The 16,864-nt window shown below is 49.4% G+C and overlaps 4 protein-coding genes across 4 annotated transcripts; all 4 read right to left on the reverse strand.

Moving 5' to 3' along the window:
* Positions 1-62: 62 nt before the first annotated feature.
* Positions 63-4,390, reverse strand: FSUBG_9496 (hypercellular (hypA); the record flags this gene model as incomplete). The annotated part of the gene is made up of 2 exons (XM_036688015.1): positions 63-4,174; positions 4,225-4,390. 2 exons carry the CDS (start codon positions 4,388-4,390, stop codon positions 63-65), a joined length of 4,278 nt encoding a protein of 1,425 aa, XP_036534983.1.
* Positions 4,391-5,039: 649 nt separating this feature from the next.
* FSUBG_9497 (hypercellular (hypA)) lies at positions 5,040-6,268 on the reverse strand (the record flags this gene model as incomplete). The annotated part of the gene is made up of 2 exons (XM_036688016.1): positions 5,040-5,848; positions 5,914-6,268. 2 exons carry the CDS (start codon positions 6,266-6,268, stop codon positions 5,040-5,042), a joined length of 1,164 nt encoding a protein of 387 aa, XP_036534984.1.
* A 4,488-nt stretch (positions 6,269-10,756) lies between these two features.
* FSUBG_9498 (quinate permease) lies at positions 10,757-12,675 on the reverse strand (the record flags this gene model as incomplete). Its single annotated transcript, XM_036688017.1, has 7 exons — positions 10,757-10,969; positions 11,028-11,685; positions 11,740-11,805; positions 11,859-11,894; positions 11,944-12,024; positions 12,077-12,122; positions 12,180-12,675. The coding sequence occupies 7 exons, from the start codon at positions 12,673-12,675 to the stop codon at positions 10,757-10,759; spliced, it is 1,596 nt and encodes a 531-aa protein (XP_036534985.1).
* A 1,501-nt stretch (positions 12,676-14,176) lies between these two features.
* FSUBG_9499 (uncharacterized protein) lies at positions 14,177-16,474 on the reverse strand (the record flags this gene model as incomplete). The annotated part of the gene is made up of 7 exons (XM_036688018.1): positions 14,177-14,990; positions 15,041-15,171; positions 15,226-15,258; positions 15,316-15,686; positions 15,733-15,896; positions 15,946-16,045; positions 16,099-16,474. 7 exons carry the CDS (start codon positions 16,472-16,474, stop codon positions 14,177-14,179), a joined length of 1,989 nt encoding a protein of 662 aa, XP_036534986.1.
* Between the last annotated feature and the right edge of the window lie 390 nt (positions 16,475-16,864).

Raw genomic sequence — 16,864 nt, forward strand, 5'->3', positions numbered from 1 at the left:
CGAGGCCAATGTATAAAGCCACAGATCCCTATCATCATCAAACTCCCTCCTCCTTCTCTCAACTAGCGATCTCTCGTCATCAATACACAAGGTTGTCTCGCATGCCAGATCCTTCTCTCCTTAACTCCGAGAGCCGCGTCCATCATCGTTTGAGACTCAGATCTCGCTCTTGTGGGTTCACTTCTGGGCTCATCCCAAACCTGCACCTCTTCTACTGATGCTGAAATTTCAAACTCTCCACGGCATAGCACTGTCATGCCTATCGAAATCTCGGCACTTCCGTGTCCCTCTAACACAGGGATGAGCTGCTGCAGAGTGCCGTTCCAAGCAAGCTTTCGTGTAAACTCCAGGCCAACATTTGCGGGCCGATGGCGAAGTGCAGGAAGAATTCTGACCAGAGGATGGATCTTCTGAGCTGTCCGGTTCGTGAGGCGTACCCTAAGTTGCATAAACTCATCGACGTATGCTACATTCTTTTCAGCTGCATTGCCATCCTTATCTTCAACCGAGATATCAATGTCAACTTCGTCAACCTTGATTGCTTCGATCATTCTCGACGTCAGTCGTATGCTTCTCAGATCGATCGAGCCACTCCTTTTAGGTAGTGATGTCGTCTTCCAGGTTGCTCTGAGACAGCTGAGAACCCTCTCTCTATACCAAAACCCTTCTCGATTCGCTCGCTCCATTTCAGGTGAAATCTTGCTGGCGCTAACCACGAATTGTCGGTTTCGCGAGGGGTTGAGGGTTGGTATTGTAGCATGAGGATCCTCCAGATACACCCTTTTGACTGGAAGAATAACACGGCTCGTATTTCCAGGCAAGATATCCTCCTGCACAGAAATTCCATCATTGCTCTCCAGCTGCACCACCATCTGGCTGGGCCAGGCGTTGCGAAGATCCACAGACAAGAGACAGTACTCATCAGGTTTGGCAGTAAAGGAACTGCCCAGGCGATCCCACAGGGGCTGAGGAATCTCCCCATGCACGGGTAGTGCATCGATTCGAGCAAGCTCAACACTAGCATTCACCGTCACGGTAAGATCCAGAGAAACTTGTCGTGTGTAGAATTGATCAGGCATCTCTTCTTGCGGGCATCCCAGATGAGTGTAGTCGATCTGGATCGTAGCCGCTGTGAGTCCGGGCTTACCAAGAATCTCAAAGTCGAAGGTAGCCTCTGCGTTAGGTGCAATATGACGAGTCTGTTGGCTGTTGGGAAGTCGCAGCGCCTGCTTCTTCATCAGTGCAAGCTCGTACTCGTAGAGCTCAGAGGGTGTCGCATCTCGGTTATTGATGGCAGTCTGGAGCGGTTCCTGTGTAGAGTCCTTAAAGGAGAAGAGCATAAAGTCCACTGGCGTTGATGCAAGATTCTCTAGCGTCACTGAAAACACCTGCCTCTCACCCTCCAGGATCATGATGGAGGATTGCGCAAGAGTTGTGGACTTGACAATCACCAAGGGTTGTGCTTGGATGGCAGTGAGACTCAAGCTTTCAGCCTCGAGCTTTGGAGCAAACGGCTTGACATCTGTGACCGCTTCCTCCAGCGCAGCCAAACCTTTCGCCTTGACCTTGACCTCCTGCTTTGGCGTCCAAGGCATAGAGAAAACAGGGAATCGTCGCTCACGGCATCCTCGAACCTTGATGATAGCACCCGTGACCTTGACAGTTCCTGCTTCCTTTGCCCTTCCCCTTAATCGGATCACCTGTGTTCGGTATGGCCCGACGGCAGTCGCCTCCTTGACAGCATCAAACTGCACGCCCTCGGTAGCCAGGTGGACAGATTCAACATCTACTTCGATATCATAGGGGTTCTGTAGTGTGATCTTGAACGTGGCGTATTCATCAGCCACAAGAGTTTGGTTTACCATCTCGTCTGGTTTCTTTAGGAAGGGGTTGTAGATGAAAGGGTCAAGATCTTGGGATGCACGACTAGCGGTAGCACCAGGAAGAATAGCCTTGGAGTGAGCTACCGGTGTTTTGCTGTTGAGAGAGGGTTCAAGCTTGATACCCCGGACAAAGAATTCATCCCAGTACTCAGCTGCTATGTCATTGTAGCCCAGCCTCTGCACAAGATTTGCGGTTCTCGATATGCCGGTAGCTAATCGAACTTGCTCGTCTCGCGTGATCATTGGTGAGGCATCCTCTCTCCTAGGTCCTGGAGCAACACCGGAACCGGCTGTTCGCAACAGATCACTCGAGAATCGCAAAACACCATCAAAATCTGGAAGTGCTTCGGAGAAGTTGATGCAGGCCCTTAGAATATTAAGCTTGACATCCGGAAATCCGAAGAAGCGCGCCGCAGACTGGCCGCGTATCCTAGCAATCACAGCTTCATCCGAGTCGTCAACACCTTCGTTGTTCTTGGCGCCCGCCTTTCTTGTCAAATCAAACCCAACAATGCCGTAAGACTTGCAGAGAAGGGTCATCAGAGCTTCTATGCCCTGTTCAACGTCACATTCTCCGATCTCTAGGGCCATGGAGCCACTGCTTGATCCACCTCCTCCTGAGGTCAACGACATCAGTCCGGCAGCAGGATGAATGCCCATGTCTGCAGCACCTCGAGTTCGCGCCTCGACAAGACCACCGATCAGAACAGACACCAGCTCCCGAATCACCATAGCCTTCTTTCGGTGAAGTCCCAAGGGCCCTAGAACAGTTGCTATGCCGCTCAGAACTGACGCTCGGTCAACAGTTGTAAGAAGTTCCGAAGCGCCCGCAGGGAATGCCTTGAAGAGCATCGCTCCGATTTGTTGTCTGGAGGGTGTTACACCGAACCGTGGAGGCGCAACGTATGGCTGCTCGGGGACAATCCCTGTAGCAATCATGGCTAGAGATTCTCGGTTCAGGTAGCCATTACAGAGGTGAAGAGCTGAGTATATTTTGGAAAATCGAATGAAGGCCTCCGACATGGGTAATGGAGGGAGGCTGTCCGATGATACTCTGGAGTACAATGTTATTATACGTTCCAGAAGCTCCGGTAGCAGCCATTGGAGATTTCTAAGATGCTTTGGTTGATCGGGGTCTTCAGGAGTCGGGTCTGGCGTTTGCTTGTGCGTTTGCTTATCCGGAAATTGGATCAATACTGTAGGCACATGGAACTCGATATTGGACCAGCCAAGGAGGAACAGGTTAACCAAGATCAGTTCCAATGCTTTTCCATGCCATAAATGATCATTTACAGATCGCGCAGCCATAGCACCATCGCTAAGCTCCTTAATCGAATCCGTCCAGCGCCCAGCCTGAAGAAACATGGAGCCAACAACAACCGCAGCTCGGCCTTTGGTTCTTAGCCTCCACCGGTCATTCACACCGCCGGAACCAAAGCCCTGCGTTGATATCCTATCGCGACTAGCTGAACGAGAGCTCTCTGTAGTCTCTTGCGGAGCAGGCTGTGGATCTGGTGTTGATCGGTCACTAGCTGGCGGGCTCTGACTATCCGTAGTGATGGGTGGATTTGACAAGCTGCTCTTTGGAGGTGTCGATGACAACCCTGGTGTTGAACTGCTCGAATGAAGTCCTGGCCTGGCGTTGGCTGGCATGGACATGCGCGCCTGTGTCTTGTCCATAATACCGCCCGCTGAATTAGAGCGCACGGAATGTCGTGAAGAGATACTTGAGCCTCTCCTGAGAAGCCCGTTCAACCCTCCCTCACCGCCCCACGAACCACCATTAGTATGTTTTGAAGTTGACGAATAAGGCACGGGGGACTCGATGTTGGTCATGGCCTCGAAGGATTTGGCCAGCGTTGTCATCTCAGCCAGGAGAAGCGAAGAGATGTCGCACATAACAGTCCTTAGCGTAGTGACAGTACAGTTCTCAAGAGGGGGGATGTCGACAAGACCCTCAGGCATTGGAATCTCGGTATCGTGAGGGTTGGCATAATCGAATAGTAGGACTTGGTGTACCAGAGCCTTGGGGTACATGTCGCGCAGGTCTTCTAGCTCCTGGTATAAAGCTCTAATGTTCTTCTCAGTTGTCGTCGGACCTGTGCCGTTTATCGACTGCCTCTTGTTGAAGCTCTTTTGATGTACTTCGGTGCCATCTGCCAGAGCTATTATAGCAAGGGGTTCTCGGTATAAGTCGAAGGGCGTCAGGGCGAGATGGGAGGGAGGAGGAACATGAGTAACGAGGTTGTATATTATGGCACCGTCTGGGTACGCCAGAGGCGAGAACATGTCTGCGCAAGCTGTGTCAGCGCCATCCTTAGCAGTTGAGAGCATGCCTTACTCCTATTAGGTCGGCCATCAGCGCTGATGTCGCGGAGGTGGACAACATGTTCCTTGTTGAGTCGCTCGACGAAGGAGGCGAATCGGTCTGCTTTGATCTGCCCCAGAGGTAAAAGAAGTGTCTTCACCCTCGCAGGAGCGACGGGGGCTAAAGGATCCAAGCTCATCCTAGCATCTGGTGTTTTCTCAACATGTCCGCCAGCGCAACGTGGTTGGTGTTTTAGTCGGTGACGTCCTTGGAGGCGTCGCAGGGTTATTTGTTTGGTATAAGGGGACGGGGATGTTAATTACAATCGCATTGTTGTGTCCGCGTCGCCTCTTTGAGTTGTTGAGCTGAGCTTCAAAAGTTGAATGTCGCCTTTAATCGCCGGATCTTGAGCTCTGTATCGTACACCTGTCGCATGCGGCTAGGAGCTGCTGGCTGTATGAGGTAGTCTAGGTAGCGCACCCTTACCCTTACATGGGTGGCCGGATCAGGTGGAGCCTCAAGGACCGGAGTCGACTTTTTGCGAGCCGATGACAATAGGTAATGCAGAGCATGCCAGTCACTTCAACTCCACGTCGACACTTCACTTATTGCTACTGTTTTATGGCTGATGAGAATGTTCCAGAATGGGTATCAATTCTTTCATGGCCAGCACTGAATCCCCGTGCTATCTGAACAGCTTAGCCCACTAAGAATCTCCTGTACTCCTGGGGTATCACGATTTTGGCCTCATTCACCCTATCCAACTTTTGCCGAAATACAACTGACACATACACTAAATGCTTAATACTGTTCCAATGAACAGCTGCTCGAAATTTACGCCATAATATTCAACCAACTGATGATGGCGGTCCTTGGGGACTTTGATCTGACGGCTTTCTCTCCCTTGCCTCGGCTTGCAGCTCACTCTCAAAGGTATCGACAGACAAACTCGCTTCTACGAAATCTTCAAGCTCTTCTGTAACAGTTTTCAGCTTCTCCTTTACTGCGACAGCAGCTTCGTGGCCGACAATGTGTCGTGCTGGGGGGTTTTCATGTCCGCCGATCGCTGAAAGAGCATGAACGGTCTCCATGACCAGCTTATCTGCTGCGCCGGGCGGTAACTTGGGGTAGCGATGTAAAATCTCACCAGGCGCTGCATCTGGTTCGAGGGAAGTACTGGCGGGGGACATAGGTGAAGGACCATAGTCAGCTGGTGACGAGGGGTATGGCAGCGCTGTATCCGGATGAGTATTGAGAACGTTGGCGAGAATGTCGCGAATGCTCGGAGCTGTTTCTGAGTATTGATCGTATGCAGCCATTTGAGGTGCAAAGGTCAGACGATTAGTCAAGGAAAGAATCTCCTTGTTTGGCTGTACAACGGTAACTCTGATGTTGAAGGGCGCAATCTCGTACGCAAGTGAGTCGCAGAACCCTTCGAGAGCCCATGTCGCAGCCGTATATATCGACATGCCTGGTGTGCCAATGTGCCCGCCGGTACTGGTTAGAACAATGATATGCCCTGTGTGTTGAGACCGTAGCTGAGGGAGAGCAGCTCTTATAAAGTTGACCTGGGAGAAGAAGACGGACTCGAACTGGTCGCGAACGAGATTTTGTGTGAATGGACTTGTCGATAGCTCCTCTACGGTTCCCACGACAGCTTAAGAGTGATTGAGTCAGTAAAATGCATCACCTTTGAGCCCTAGAACGCAGCCCCCAACATACCATCGGATTTACAGCATAGCAGGATATCGATACGCCCAAAGACCTGCACAGCTTCGGCGACAGCAGCTCCACAGCTTCCCATGGCAGCCCCATCGCATCGGATACCGCGTATACGGTCCTTCCAGCCCTCACGATCCTTTCTGGAGCTCTTGCACTCATTGACGAGCTCGCGAAACTCGGCGCTGCGGTCCTCATGATCGATCTCGTAGGGCGGTAAACATGCGACAACGTAGTCGCCATGTGACAGCAGTAGCCGGATGAGTCGGACGGACAGAGGGGAAAGAGCTGAAGTGAGGAGCCATGTCCGCGGCGAATTGTGCGTGGCTGTGGAAGGGTTGGAGTCAGCGTCGGCCATTATAATGGCTTGTACATGATTTGAGAGTGTGTTGGTTGCGCCCCGAGCAGTCAGTGGCAATTATGGCTTTTTTCTTGGCTCTTTTCAATGTCTTTGATTATGTAACACAGAGGAACAATCTCCAAAAAAGTTGCCAGCCTCAGCAAGAGGAATTGGTCGCAATTGATGGACTAAAATAAGCCAAGGTATGGGAAATAGAGTGAAATGCGGGAGAAGTAGAAAAGTGTGGAGTCGTAAGGCAAGGTAGGTAGGTAAGGTAAGGTAGAGCTTAGCTGAGCTTCCCTTGAACAAATTACATCATTGGGGATGGAGATCAGTGGGAGAGCGTATTGAACCAAAACATGCAACTTTGAACGCCTGATCCTTGCTTGACAAGCTCGAAAATTACGAGACAGAAACAGAAAAGACGAGAAGCTAAAGAGATTAATGGCCTCTTTATATGAGAGAGAGAGAGGAAATCAAGACGAAAGAGGAATACGCCGAAGGAGCTGAATGCCAGGGATGGACAAGCTAAAGTTAAAAGACAAAGTAAAATAAATAAAAATCGATAGCGAACAGCGTAAATGACCAAAACAAGAAAAGATAGAAAAAAAATCTGGGGACTCACGAAAGGAGGGGTTCGGTATTGAGTGACTGTTATGTCGTGGGGTAACGGTAAATGCCATGTCGTGAGCGCCGCGCGTTGGTGTTGGCCGTTGTGGCCCTAGCATGGTTATCGTATAAGTCAGTCAGATTGACTGATATAATAGAATAGAATAATCGATTGGTTTTGTGATAAGACAAAAGTAATGTTGTTTCTGTTTGTCAATGTCGTCTCTCTATTCTCCTTCAAGCTGGCTGTGATAGTCCTTCTTGTCCTGGACATGAACCAGAACCTTTCAGACGAATAGCTTCTTAGGAAAACGCCCAGAAGCCGTATAACCTAAAACCTCAACATTGACGAATAGTAGGATCCAAGGTTGACGCAGTGGATATGATTTTCGAAACTCCAAGAGTCAGTTCTCGACCGCCATTAACCCGTGTAAGTCAAAGAGCGGACCCCAACCAAATTCGATCAACCTGAAGACTAAGAGATGCAGCTACCGACACCATGCACCTAGGGTCTCGATATGGCCGATTGGATGATCAAGAAATCGGTCAGCACTTTTGCCGACGCAAGCTGCACTCGTGTGGAGTTTGGTGAACAAAAGAGCTTGGGGTTGTCGAGTGTTGGTCGCAGTGGGCGCGAAGGATTCATATAAGCAGCAGTAAGAGTAAGTACTGTAGTAGTAGTAGTAGTAGTGGTGGTGGTGGTGGTGACTTTAGTGTTTTGAGGCCATAGGCAAGGGCATGAATGAACAACGCATATATAATTACAGTGATGCTTTCTGAGATTGGATGTCAAGTCGTTCGTTGTTGGTTGGGTCCTTGTAAGGCTGGCTGGTGTAAAAGTGAGACTTTCCAAAGTCATCCCAAGACAACAAACAAACGAACGGAACCTGTAGAGAATACGAAGAACTGAAATAGGAATTCAGGAACTAATAAAAGAATAGACGAATATTATTTGTACTTTTTTCTCTTTTTGGAAACAGGAGGGGGGGGGGACCGAGAAAACAAAGAGTAAAGAAAGATTGAGGTGATTTGGTCCATCCCTCTCATCCAATGCCCCATATTGACGACAAGGGCAAAACATTTACCATCCATGTAGGCAATGGCCTGGCCTACCTGGTATGGCATGGATATGTACAAAGTAGCGTAGCGTGAGTTAAGGTAGCCCAACTTTTGAAAGAGGTAACATTAAACCAAACTGGACTGAACCTAACCTAACCTGACCTACATACATACATACATACTAACCACCAAAATAGACTCCATAGATACCAGAGAGTTACAGAACAAACTTCCTACTTTCAACGGCCATGCTTGTCTGTCCTTGTGGGTCCAGAGACTGCATTGCATACATAGCATTGCCCTCCAGACTGACTTTCTTGGCTGTTTGGGTGATCAACAAGGCTGCAACCGAGACATCCGATTAGAGAGAGACGAACGATTTGTTGCGTATCGTCACTGTGACAGACAGTTTGTGTCTGTGTCCTATGATGTCTCGTACAGATGACAATGTTTGGTCATAACGCACTTACATCCATCTAATGTACAGTACGTATGTACGTACGTGTGTGTACCAACCAACATGCAGAGGGAATGGGGGTTTGTTTGATGTGGCCTTCCAAGAGACATGAGGAAAACCCAAAGTCACGCCAGTTTCATATGTTTCCGATCCGCCTGCCGCTGTCATAGGGCAGAAATAGCTTCCAACCCCTGTCGCCTGAGGGTTGAGAACTTGAGATAAGTTAGGGAGGGATCTTTGAGGTGTGAGGCGGCAGACGAGTCAGGAAGCGAGCGACAGGGAATTGGAGGGTCAAAATCAAATTCCAAATACCGGGCCCTGAGGTGGGCTTTGGACTTTGGACTTGGGACTGTTCTTGGCTCTGGAGTACTAACTAGGTATACCTAGTACCTAACTACTAAGGTAGGAGGGATAGTACCTATCTAAAATCTCTGGTTCTATCTTTACACAAGATGTTACTCGTACTGCATGAACATCAAATCACACGACACAAGACGTTGAATCTATATCACCAAGCATTTCTTATTTCCATGCAACACAGCAACTGCATAACTCTGCCGCCTCACTCTTGCTCTTACTCTACTCTCCCCCATGGTCCCTCAGAGAAAAGAAAGAAAAAAAAACACATGAAACGATGAAACGCCATCTCAAACTCAGAAGCCAATACCATGGGTAGACCCTTGTCAAGCTGGCCTACCAGGGCTTAGGCTGTTTTTTCCCTTTAATGACGACGTCGCAAAAAACAAAAAAAGAACTGTCCTCAACTCGTCTTGTCCAGATCCTCAGAAACTCATTCTTGCAACCCAATCGACCCTCAAAAGGGGTCGTCGTCGGACAATTCTTTCCTCTCCTTGGCTGATAAACGTGAAATTGCCGATCCCACCAAAATTCGGCACCACCACAACGCTACTGTCGGCAGTGGCCCTGAGAAGAGTTACCGTGACGTCCACGAATAGGAGGGTCAGCCTTGGCCGTTACCTAGAGGCCTATGCCCTGTATGTACCCCGTAGCTGTAGGTTAGTGCCAAGAAGGCCTAGAACCTCCGGGTTAGCTTCCATGAGGGGTGGGAAATGGTGCTGATTGGCCTTTCGGCAGTGGACGTTGGCTTCTCCGAGACAGGGTCTTGTGCTTCATCTCAAAATCAATTTCTCACTGCATGCGTTGATAAATGTCTGCTAACTACGGAGTAACGAGTGCGCTGTCGGCTGTCACTGTCACTGCCACTAACGCCTGTAGGTAGATACCTAGGCAGGCAGTCTTTCTGGTCTGCGTGTCTAGGTATTTCCCCATGCTGGATAATCTCGCAAACATCACAACACTAGCACAATACAGTATAACATAACCCATTTACCCTTGTCAAGTGTCAACGTCTCACGGTTTATTCTCTTCGGTCCGATCTCGCACTGGCAGATAATGATTGACATTTAAATCACACAGAAACACAAATCACAAAGCACAAACCCCACACAAACTACTATCGACTCCTTAACCACGCTTGCTACGACAGGGACTTTTGCATACAGGACCTTACAGAGTTTCGAACCAAGAGAGCTCGAGCCCTCTCCTTAGTCCTAGGTAGATAGACAATCATGTCGAGAAAAGGAGGTTGTTGTCCGTCTCAACACTTCACCTCACCTCACTTCACTTCACTTCACTTCGATAACCTTCTAAACAAGGATAAATTAACTTTGCTATAGTAACCTAGACCTAGTCATGCTCAGACTATCAGCGTCCCATGACTGACTCTTGGAAAGCATCCTTCATATGAAAGCTTCCGAGCACAGCTTGGCACACCTCAGTGACCTCACTGTGACATGTTGCTACTGGCCTATCGGGTCGATTCCACTGCACGAGGATAGGTGATACGTGAGATTTTGGATGTTTGGTATCACCGTCACACAGACCGTTGCGATCTCGAAGATATACTTTGATCTTGAAACGCGGTCCGTCACTAGCTTGGCTCGGTTCCCCCTTTGAGATTCAACGTGTTTTTCTCCTTGATTTTCGAGAACTTCTTCTGCATATGTAACTCGTAAAGGACAGAGCCAATCGGATTTTTACAACGCGTCGGTACGGATAATTTAGAAAGTCAAACATGTGCGTGCCTTGTTGCATTTAACCGGAGGTTTCTTTTGAACCAGGCACAAAGGTATTGTCTGTATGTGTCCTTCTGATAGTGATAACTCATTGAGGTATCGCTGCAACTCGGTACATACATACATACATGTGCAGTGCCCGCAGACTGCTAGGTATAACAGATATCATCCTCAAGCTTTACTCCTAACAAACAGCCAAACTCATCAAACTTGGTCTTCAATTAGATTTCATCCCCTGAGCACATCTCCCTTCACCCACCGATTCATTAAACCTTGGCGTTAACCTTAGTGCTTGGCGGTCTTGATGTCGGCAACTTCTTCCCGGATGCTGGGCGTGCGGGCGCCTTCAGGACCCTCGGCATCGAGCTTGCTGTGAAGGTCGCCAACGCCAAAGAGCTCGTCCATCTGCTCCAGACTGAGACCCTTGGTCTCGGGAACGCAGAGCCAGACAAAGACACCCATGATAAGATCGAAACTGCCGAACATGAAGAACATACCCTGTCAAGTTTTGATTAGCTATCTCAAACTCGCCAAGATGATTGTATCGAATACTTACGTAGCCGGCAGGTCCCATGGTCTTTTGCATGGTCAGGACAGTTCGGGCGATGATGAAGTTGAACAGCCACTGGGTAGCGGCACCGATGGCGACATTCAGAGCGCGAAGACGGGCGGTGGGAATCTCAGAGACGAGAATCCAGCAGCAAGGTCCCCAACCGAACTGGAAGAGAGCAGCCCAGAGGTAAATGCACACAATGGCAACGTATCCAAAAGCAGAGATGCCTTGTCCAGCAACAGGAGGCTCGACACGACCGTAGATACCAATGATGTACATAGTAAGAGCCTGAGCAGCACTGGTCCACAGAAGACTGCGTCGTCGACCGAGAGAGTCGGCAAAGAAGACGAGGAAAGTAGCACAGCCCAAGACCTTGACGATGCCGTAGACACCAGTGGCAAAGAGTGAGACGGTTGTACCAGTCATGCCCAGAGATTGGAAGATCTGAGGAGCGTAGTAGTTGACGGCGTTAACTCCCGTCATTTGTTGACAGATCATGAGCAGGACAGAGATAATAGCTCGCTTTCGGTTCCCGGGAATGGTAACAAGTTCCTTCCAGAGAGTTGAGGCAGAGGCGTCGCCAGTCAATCGCTTCTCAGCTTCAAGCTGAGCAGACATCTCTTGAAGCTCAGCCTGGACATACTCGTGGTCCTCGGGAAGCCTATAAGAAGCCATGTTATTTAATGGCGTCTGTTTTAGTTCAAAGTTGACTTACATGCGAAGGTTGATGAGAATAGACTTGGCACGTTCCCAGTCATCCTTGCGTGCACACCATCGAGGGCTGTTCATTGTTAGTGAATATTTCCTTTTTCATATGGAATCCACAGGTCCTACCTTTCAGGGGCCAGCAGCATGCAAGTGATCAGGAGGCTAGAACAGGTCAGTCTGTACTCTTTGATATCAAAACGTTAATTCTTACAGGGCGGGAAGAGCCTGGAGAGCTAGAGGCAGAGCGTAGACTGTGGGAGCCTTGAGATGGAGGAGAGCACCGTAGTTGACCCTGATGTTATGTTAGGCTGTTTTCATAAAACGATATCAAAGTTCTAGCTTACCAGAACGAAAGCATGACACCAGTCACGATGAATAGCTGATAGAAAGCTACAAAAAGTTAGTAACATCCCCCATAGACTTGTGAAGAAGAAGAAAAGGACTTACAGGTCAAACCACCACGGATAGCTCGAGGTGCACATTCAGACACGTAAAGAGGCACCAAGGACGAGGCAGCTCCGACACCCAGACCGCCAACAAAGCGACCAACGTACATGAGGGGAAGAGAACCATTAGCGGTAGAGGCAGCCTGAAGAACAACACCGATAGTGGTAACCATACCGGTTCCAACGAGACACCATCGTCGACCATACTTCTCAGTAAAGTACGAAGTGAAGAAACAAGCAGCGAAGCAACCAGCCTGGAGGGTAGAGACAATGTTCTGGTCAAGAGTAACCTTGGCCTCGGGAGTATAGTTGAATCGCTCCTGTGTGGCCTTCATGGCGAGGACACCGCCGATAGCTCCAGTGTCCCAACCGAACAACATGCCTCCGAAGCATGAGCCGGCGACGATGGCGAAGACACGCCAGTTGTAAATCTCCTCGGGGTCAGTCTTCATCGCATCATTGCGAATGACCTTCTTGAGGATGCCCGCAAGACCCATGGTTGCGGTGTTGCAAGACAACTAGACTATTGGGGGTAGTTGAGTGGCGATAGCCGAGGATCGTTGAGATGGGAGTGGGCTTCCAAGCTAAGAAACAATAGAGGGTATGCTCTAAATTTAAGCTTGTTTCCCCGGATTTTGTGTCGAAACAAGATGTGGAGCTGTCAATATATGAAAAGGCAAGCTCGAAGTTGGAAAGGCACCAATAATTGATTGTGGTGTGATCTCTGAAGAGGAAATCAGAATCTCGAGGGGAGTTCGCAGGATATTAAATGATCGTCCGGCTAAGCTCAAGGTCCAATGTTGTAGTCGACACGAGCTATCAAGCTCCCCTAGACACTCCAGACCACCACCACCCGAAACTGATCGTCCAACGACCAGTGACAGTCAAGTCCGGGGTCACATCAAGACAACTCTCACCCCCAATATCGGCGCATCGGCCTTATTGGTGTAAGATAGCATCTCCCCATGTCATTGCACGGGTTGTGTTGAGGAGGGTTTGATGCGTTGCCTGTTTGTGCAAATTAGAGGCACAGACTAAGACAGACGACGCAAACTCACGTCCGAATGAAACCACAACCCTTGTCGATATCCTGTTTCGCATCGATATCACCAGCACTCGCTCAACCTATAACCCTACCAGCTCTTTCGATGCTCGTCTAGAGGTTCAAAACACCATCTGTCCGCGAGGCTCAACTTAGTGAGTATACCAGTCCGAAGCGGAGACAATAGAATAACCATAAATCCATAAGCGCATGAATGGGTTCGCTTAGTCTAAAGATCTCGGCGGATAAAAAAGTCCACGAATCGACGTTCACCTGTCGTCGAAAAGTGGCTGCGCTATCAAGCGCGGAAGAAGCAACGTACCCCAATGTTGCGAAATGCCCAGACGCCGCTGAGAGGAATCCGAGATGAACTTTGGGGGTACTGTAGATTCATCCAACATGTCACCAAGCCCTTGACAACTCACATGCGGACGTCTCTGATCATTCTCGCCAACATGCGGGGGAGTGACAGAGACTGCCGCGTAAATCCTGGGGTTGTGGAGAGAAGCTCCACTGGTAGCTCTCCATCTGGGGCGTCCGCCGGCTGAAGTCGATTGATTATGACATGGATGTTGAGGAGAGCTGTGATCGTCTTCATGATCTGATACGTGGAACTGAGTCTCTCCGGCGGGGATCGCACATGAGTCTAGCCTCTAGGCAACTTAAGCTATGGGCGAATGCGGAGCTTTCTTTTAAGGTTATATCGTGTCGAAATGAACGAATGTGATCACCTCAGCCTCAACAGCCAAGCTTCCAAGACTAATGAATCTACTCTGTGCCAAGATTTGGAACAAGCTGCAGGCCCTCCCCGCAAAGCAGGCATAGACGAAGCGGGGAGCAGGACTTCAGATGAGGAGAAGATAATATGATGATTTGATTGATGGGATCTTTCAAATCCCGTGTCCTCCATCTAATTCCTTCCACTCAAGCTTACCTCTTGTCCTAACATTTTGGGGTTAAGCATTCATCTCTCTCTCTAGCCAGCCAGGAATGGGGGGAGTCTTGGCCCATCCATCGAGATAGCTTTCTTTGTTCACCCCAACCCCCGAGGGCTTGGCATATATAGCAGAGATATACCAGACCGACTCACCAGCTTTGATAGTATGTTGCAGAGTTGGGATTGTGCTTCTGCTCTCAACCAAGTTCGAGTTCGGATCCGCATTAACCAGCATAGCCTGACGTTGCTCCGCCGGCTCCAAAGCTTTGATGCCGACAGCGCCTTTCGATACTGCAAAAGCCCCCGACTTTCCGCTTGCCCAACCATCTGGTGTCTTAAGATCGTAATTGCCAATGATCTTAGGAGATGTTCCCTCGTGTTTTGTTTCATCGTACGGTCCAAGATATCGTCCGTTAGTTGAGTTGACATTGGAAATAGCAAAGGAGCCATCCGCCGTCATGACCTCACGGCCACTCTTGATATGATGAACTCGAAGATGCCAGTTGGGGGTTTCTTCTTGTGAAGGTATTAAGATGGTGCGAATTGTGACATCTGGAAAAGGCTTCCAAATCGAGACAAGAACTGGGGTGCCTTCACGGTCCTCGATCCCCGCAGACTCGCAAAGCCTTCGGGTCTTCCAGTACTCGCCCCCATCATCCGAGAGCCCGAGTTGCGATGCCAGTGCATACTGCTCCAGAGAAAAGAGACCAGGGGGTATCGAATATCCGTATGCACTGCTGTAAGCAAACCCGCCGTATTTGGCATGGGTTCCTTTCATTGGGTAGCTGCAAGCTTGTCCTGACGACAGAAGCATGCAGTGGCCGCCAAGGTAACTGCACTAACGTCAGTATCACATGAATGTACATGTAAGGTAGTATCCAACCTCATAATATGACCCGGTTGGTTCAGAGCTTTCGTCTTGGGGATTGCACCACTAGTTGACTCTTCGTCGGATGTCCAGAAAGGGTGATCTTCTGGTGTTGCCAGGCACATAAATGCCAGGCATGCCCAGTACTAGGAGTTCTCATTAGCAAACATGTCATAAGGTGTCAATTGTGTGACTCTTACGGGACTTCCGGGGCTGTTATAGTTCTCCGCCATCTAATTCCACCTCGTTAGTTGTCGCCAACAGTATAACCAGGAAGGAACAATACTTACATACATATTTGGGTAAGAATACCCAATCGACAGTGTGCCACTTGATGTCCAAATATCTCCTTGGGTCTGCCACCAACGCAGGTGACGAAACACAACTCCCTTCACCATGCCCCAGGTCAGCGGCGCAGGCAACTCAACATCGGCATGGGCCAGGGCTCCCCAGAAAGAAACCATGGCAAAACGGTAGCCTACGCTTCGCCCATAAGGAATGGCTCTGCCTTCATCGTCAAAGTAATGGATTAAATCCAGAGCGATCTGTTGTGCCCGCCTCTTGAATTCTTCTGCCCGCTTTGGGTCCTCTTCCCCTGCTAACTTGGCGTACAATAGCTGAAGTAGCTGAATTGCGAAACTTGACGAGTAATAGTCCATTTCTGGCGCGTGTCAGTCAGGGCTAAGAGATTACGACATCAAACTTACGGTGGATGCCTTCTGGTCCATCGTTAGACCAGCCCCCTCCCCGATAGAACGTTTCGAGGTGCTCAATATCACTGTCAAGCCTTTCTTGGGAGAATCTGCCGCCGTTCTTCTTTAGCCCCAGGTTGGCAAATACACGGAACCATAGCCAATTAGTGTTGGGCATACTGCATGACGATTAGCCTGTGAGTCACTGGTACATTGTTGGGAGCTGACTTCTTCTCATTGATAGAATTTCCTAGCCATGTCTCAACATTACTCTTCTCCTTGTCAGAAAGGCTGCTCCAAAACTCAGGGACAACAGCCAACGCCCAGCCTAACAAGTCGTCAGTTGTCCATCATGATGAGACTTCGTATGGGAGGACCTACCTAGGGGACACATCTCAACCATTCTTTGGTCATTGTCCTGAGGATAACCCCAGTATTCAGGATTTTCTGGATCAGTCCCTGACTTGATACCCTGAATCCACCATTCCTTGCCTTCGTAATCGCCACCCCCCGCCAGTAAAGCAGCCAAGCCCCAGAGCGGACGGCAGATTCCCTCGACTTCTGAAGCAGTCTGGTCGAACCGTACTGCTGTTGCACCGGGACACTTGACACGGGCCTTTTGGGGGGAGAAGAACGGCTCTAGAGGATCAAGGACAGTGCGAAGGAGCTCTTGAACAGATGTGCGATCCTTAATCTCAACCTTGGAAAAGGGATGTATCCCATTATATCCAAGACAAAGGGGTGGGTTAGGTGCCATTGTGTTTTATCGAATGGTGTAGCTTGAGGTTAACTGCCAGGATTCATTGAGTGCCAGAGATACAACAAAGGGTGAGGAAGGAATATATATTGAAACTGAGCTCATAGCTTACCCGTAGCTCATGCATGTCACCTCCGGGCCACGGCACCAGGACCACGCATTTTATCCTCTGTCTTTTGCTTTTATCCGTCGATAGCGGGGACAAAGCTCTATGTACATGGCCGGGTTTCCGTGTTGATCAGTGAGGGGTTCGATGCAGCGTGGGATGGTTGACCCCAAGAGTTTGGGGGTCTTGAGCTGATGTGACGATTGACTGCCGAAAACGGAGCTATATAAAGTTAATCCAATATCTCGGCAACGGCCAGATTCTTTTGGATAAATGAAAGAGAG

This window comes from Fusarium subglutinans (genome assembly GCF_013396075.1).
Source record: "Fusarium subglutinans strain NRRL 66333 chromosome Unknown NRRL66333_c0000148, whole genome shotgun sequence".
Taxonomy (NCBI): domain Eukaryota; kingdom Fungi; phylum Ascomycota; class Sordariomycetes; order Hypocreales; family Nectriaceae; genus Fusarium; species Fusarium subglutinans.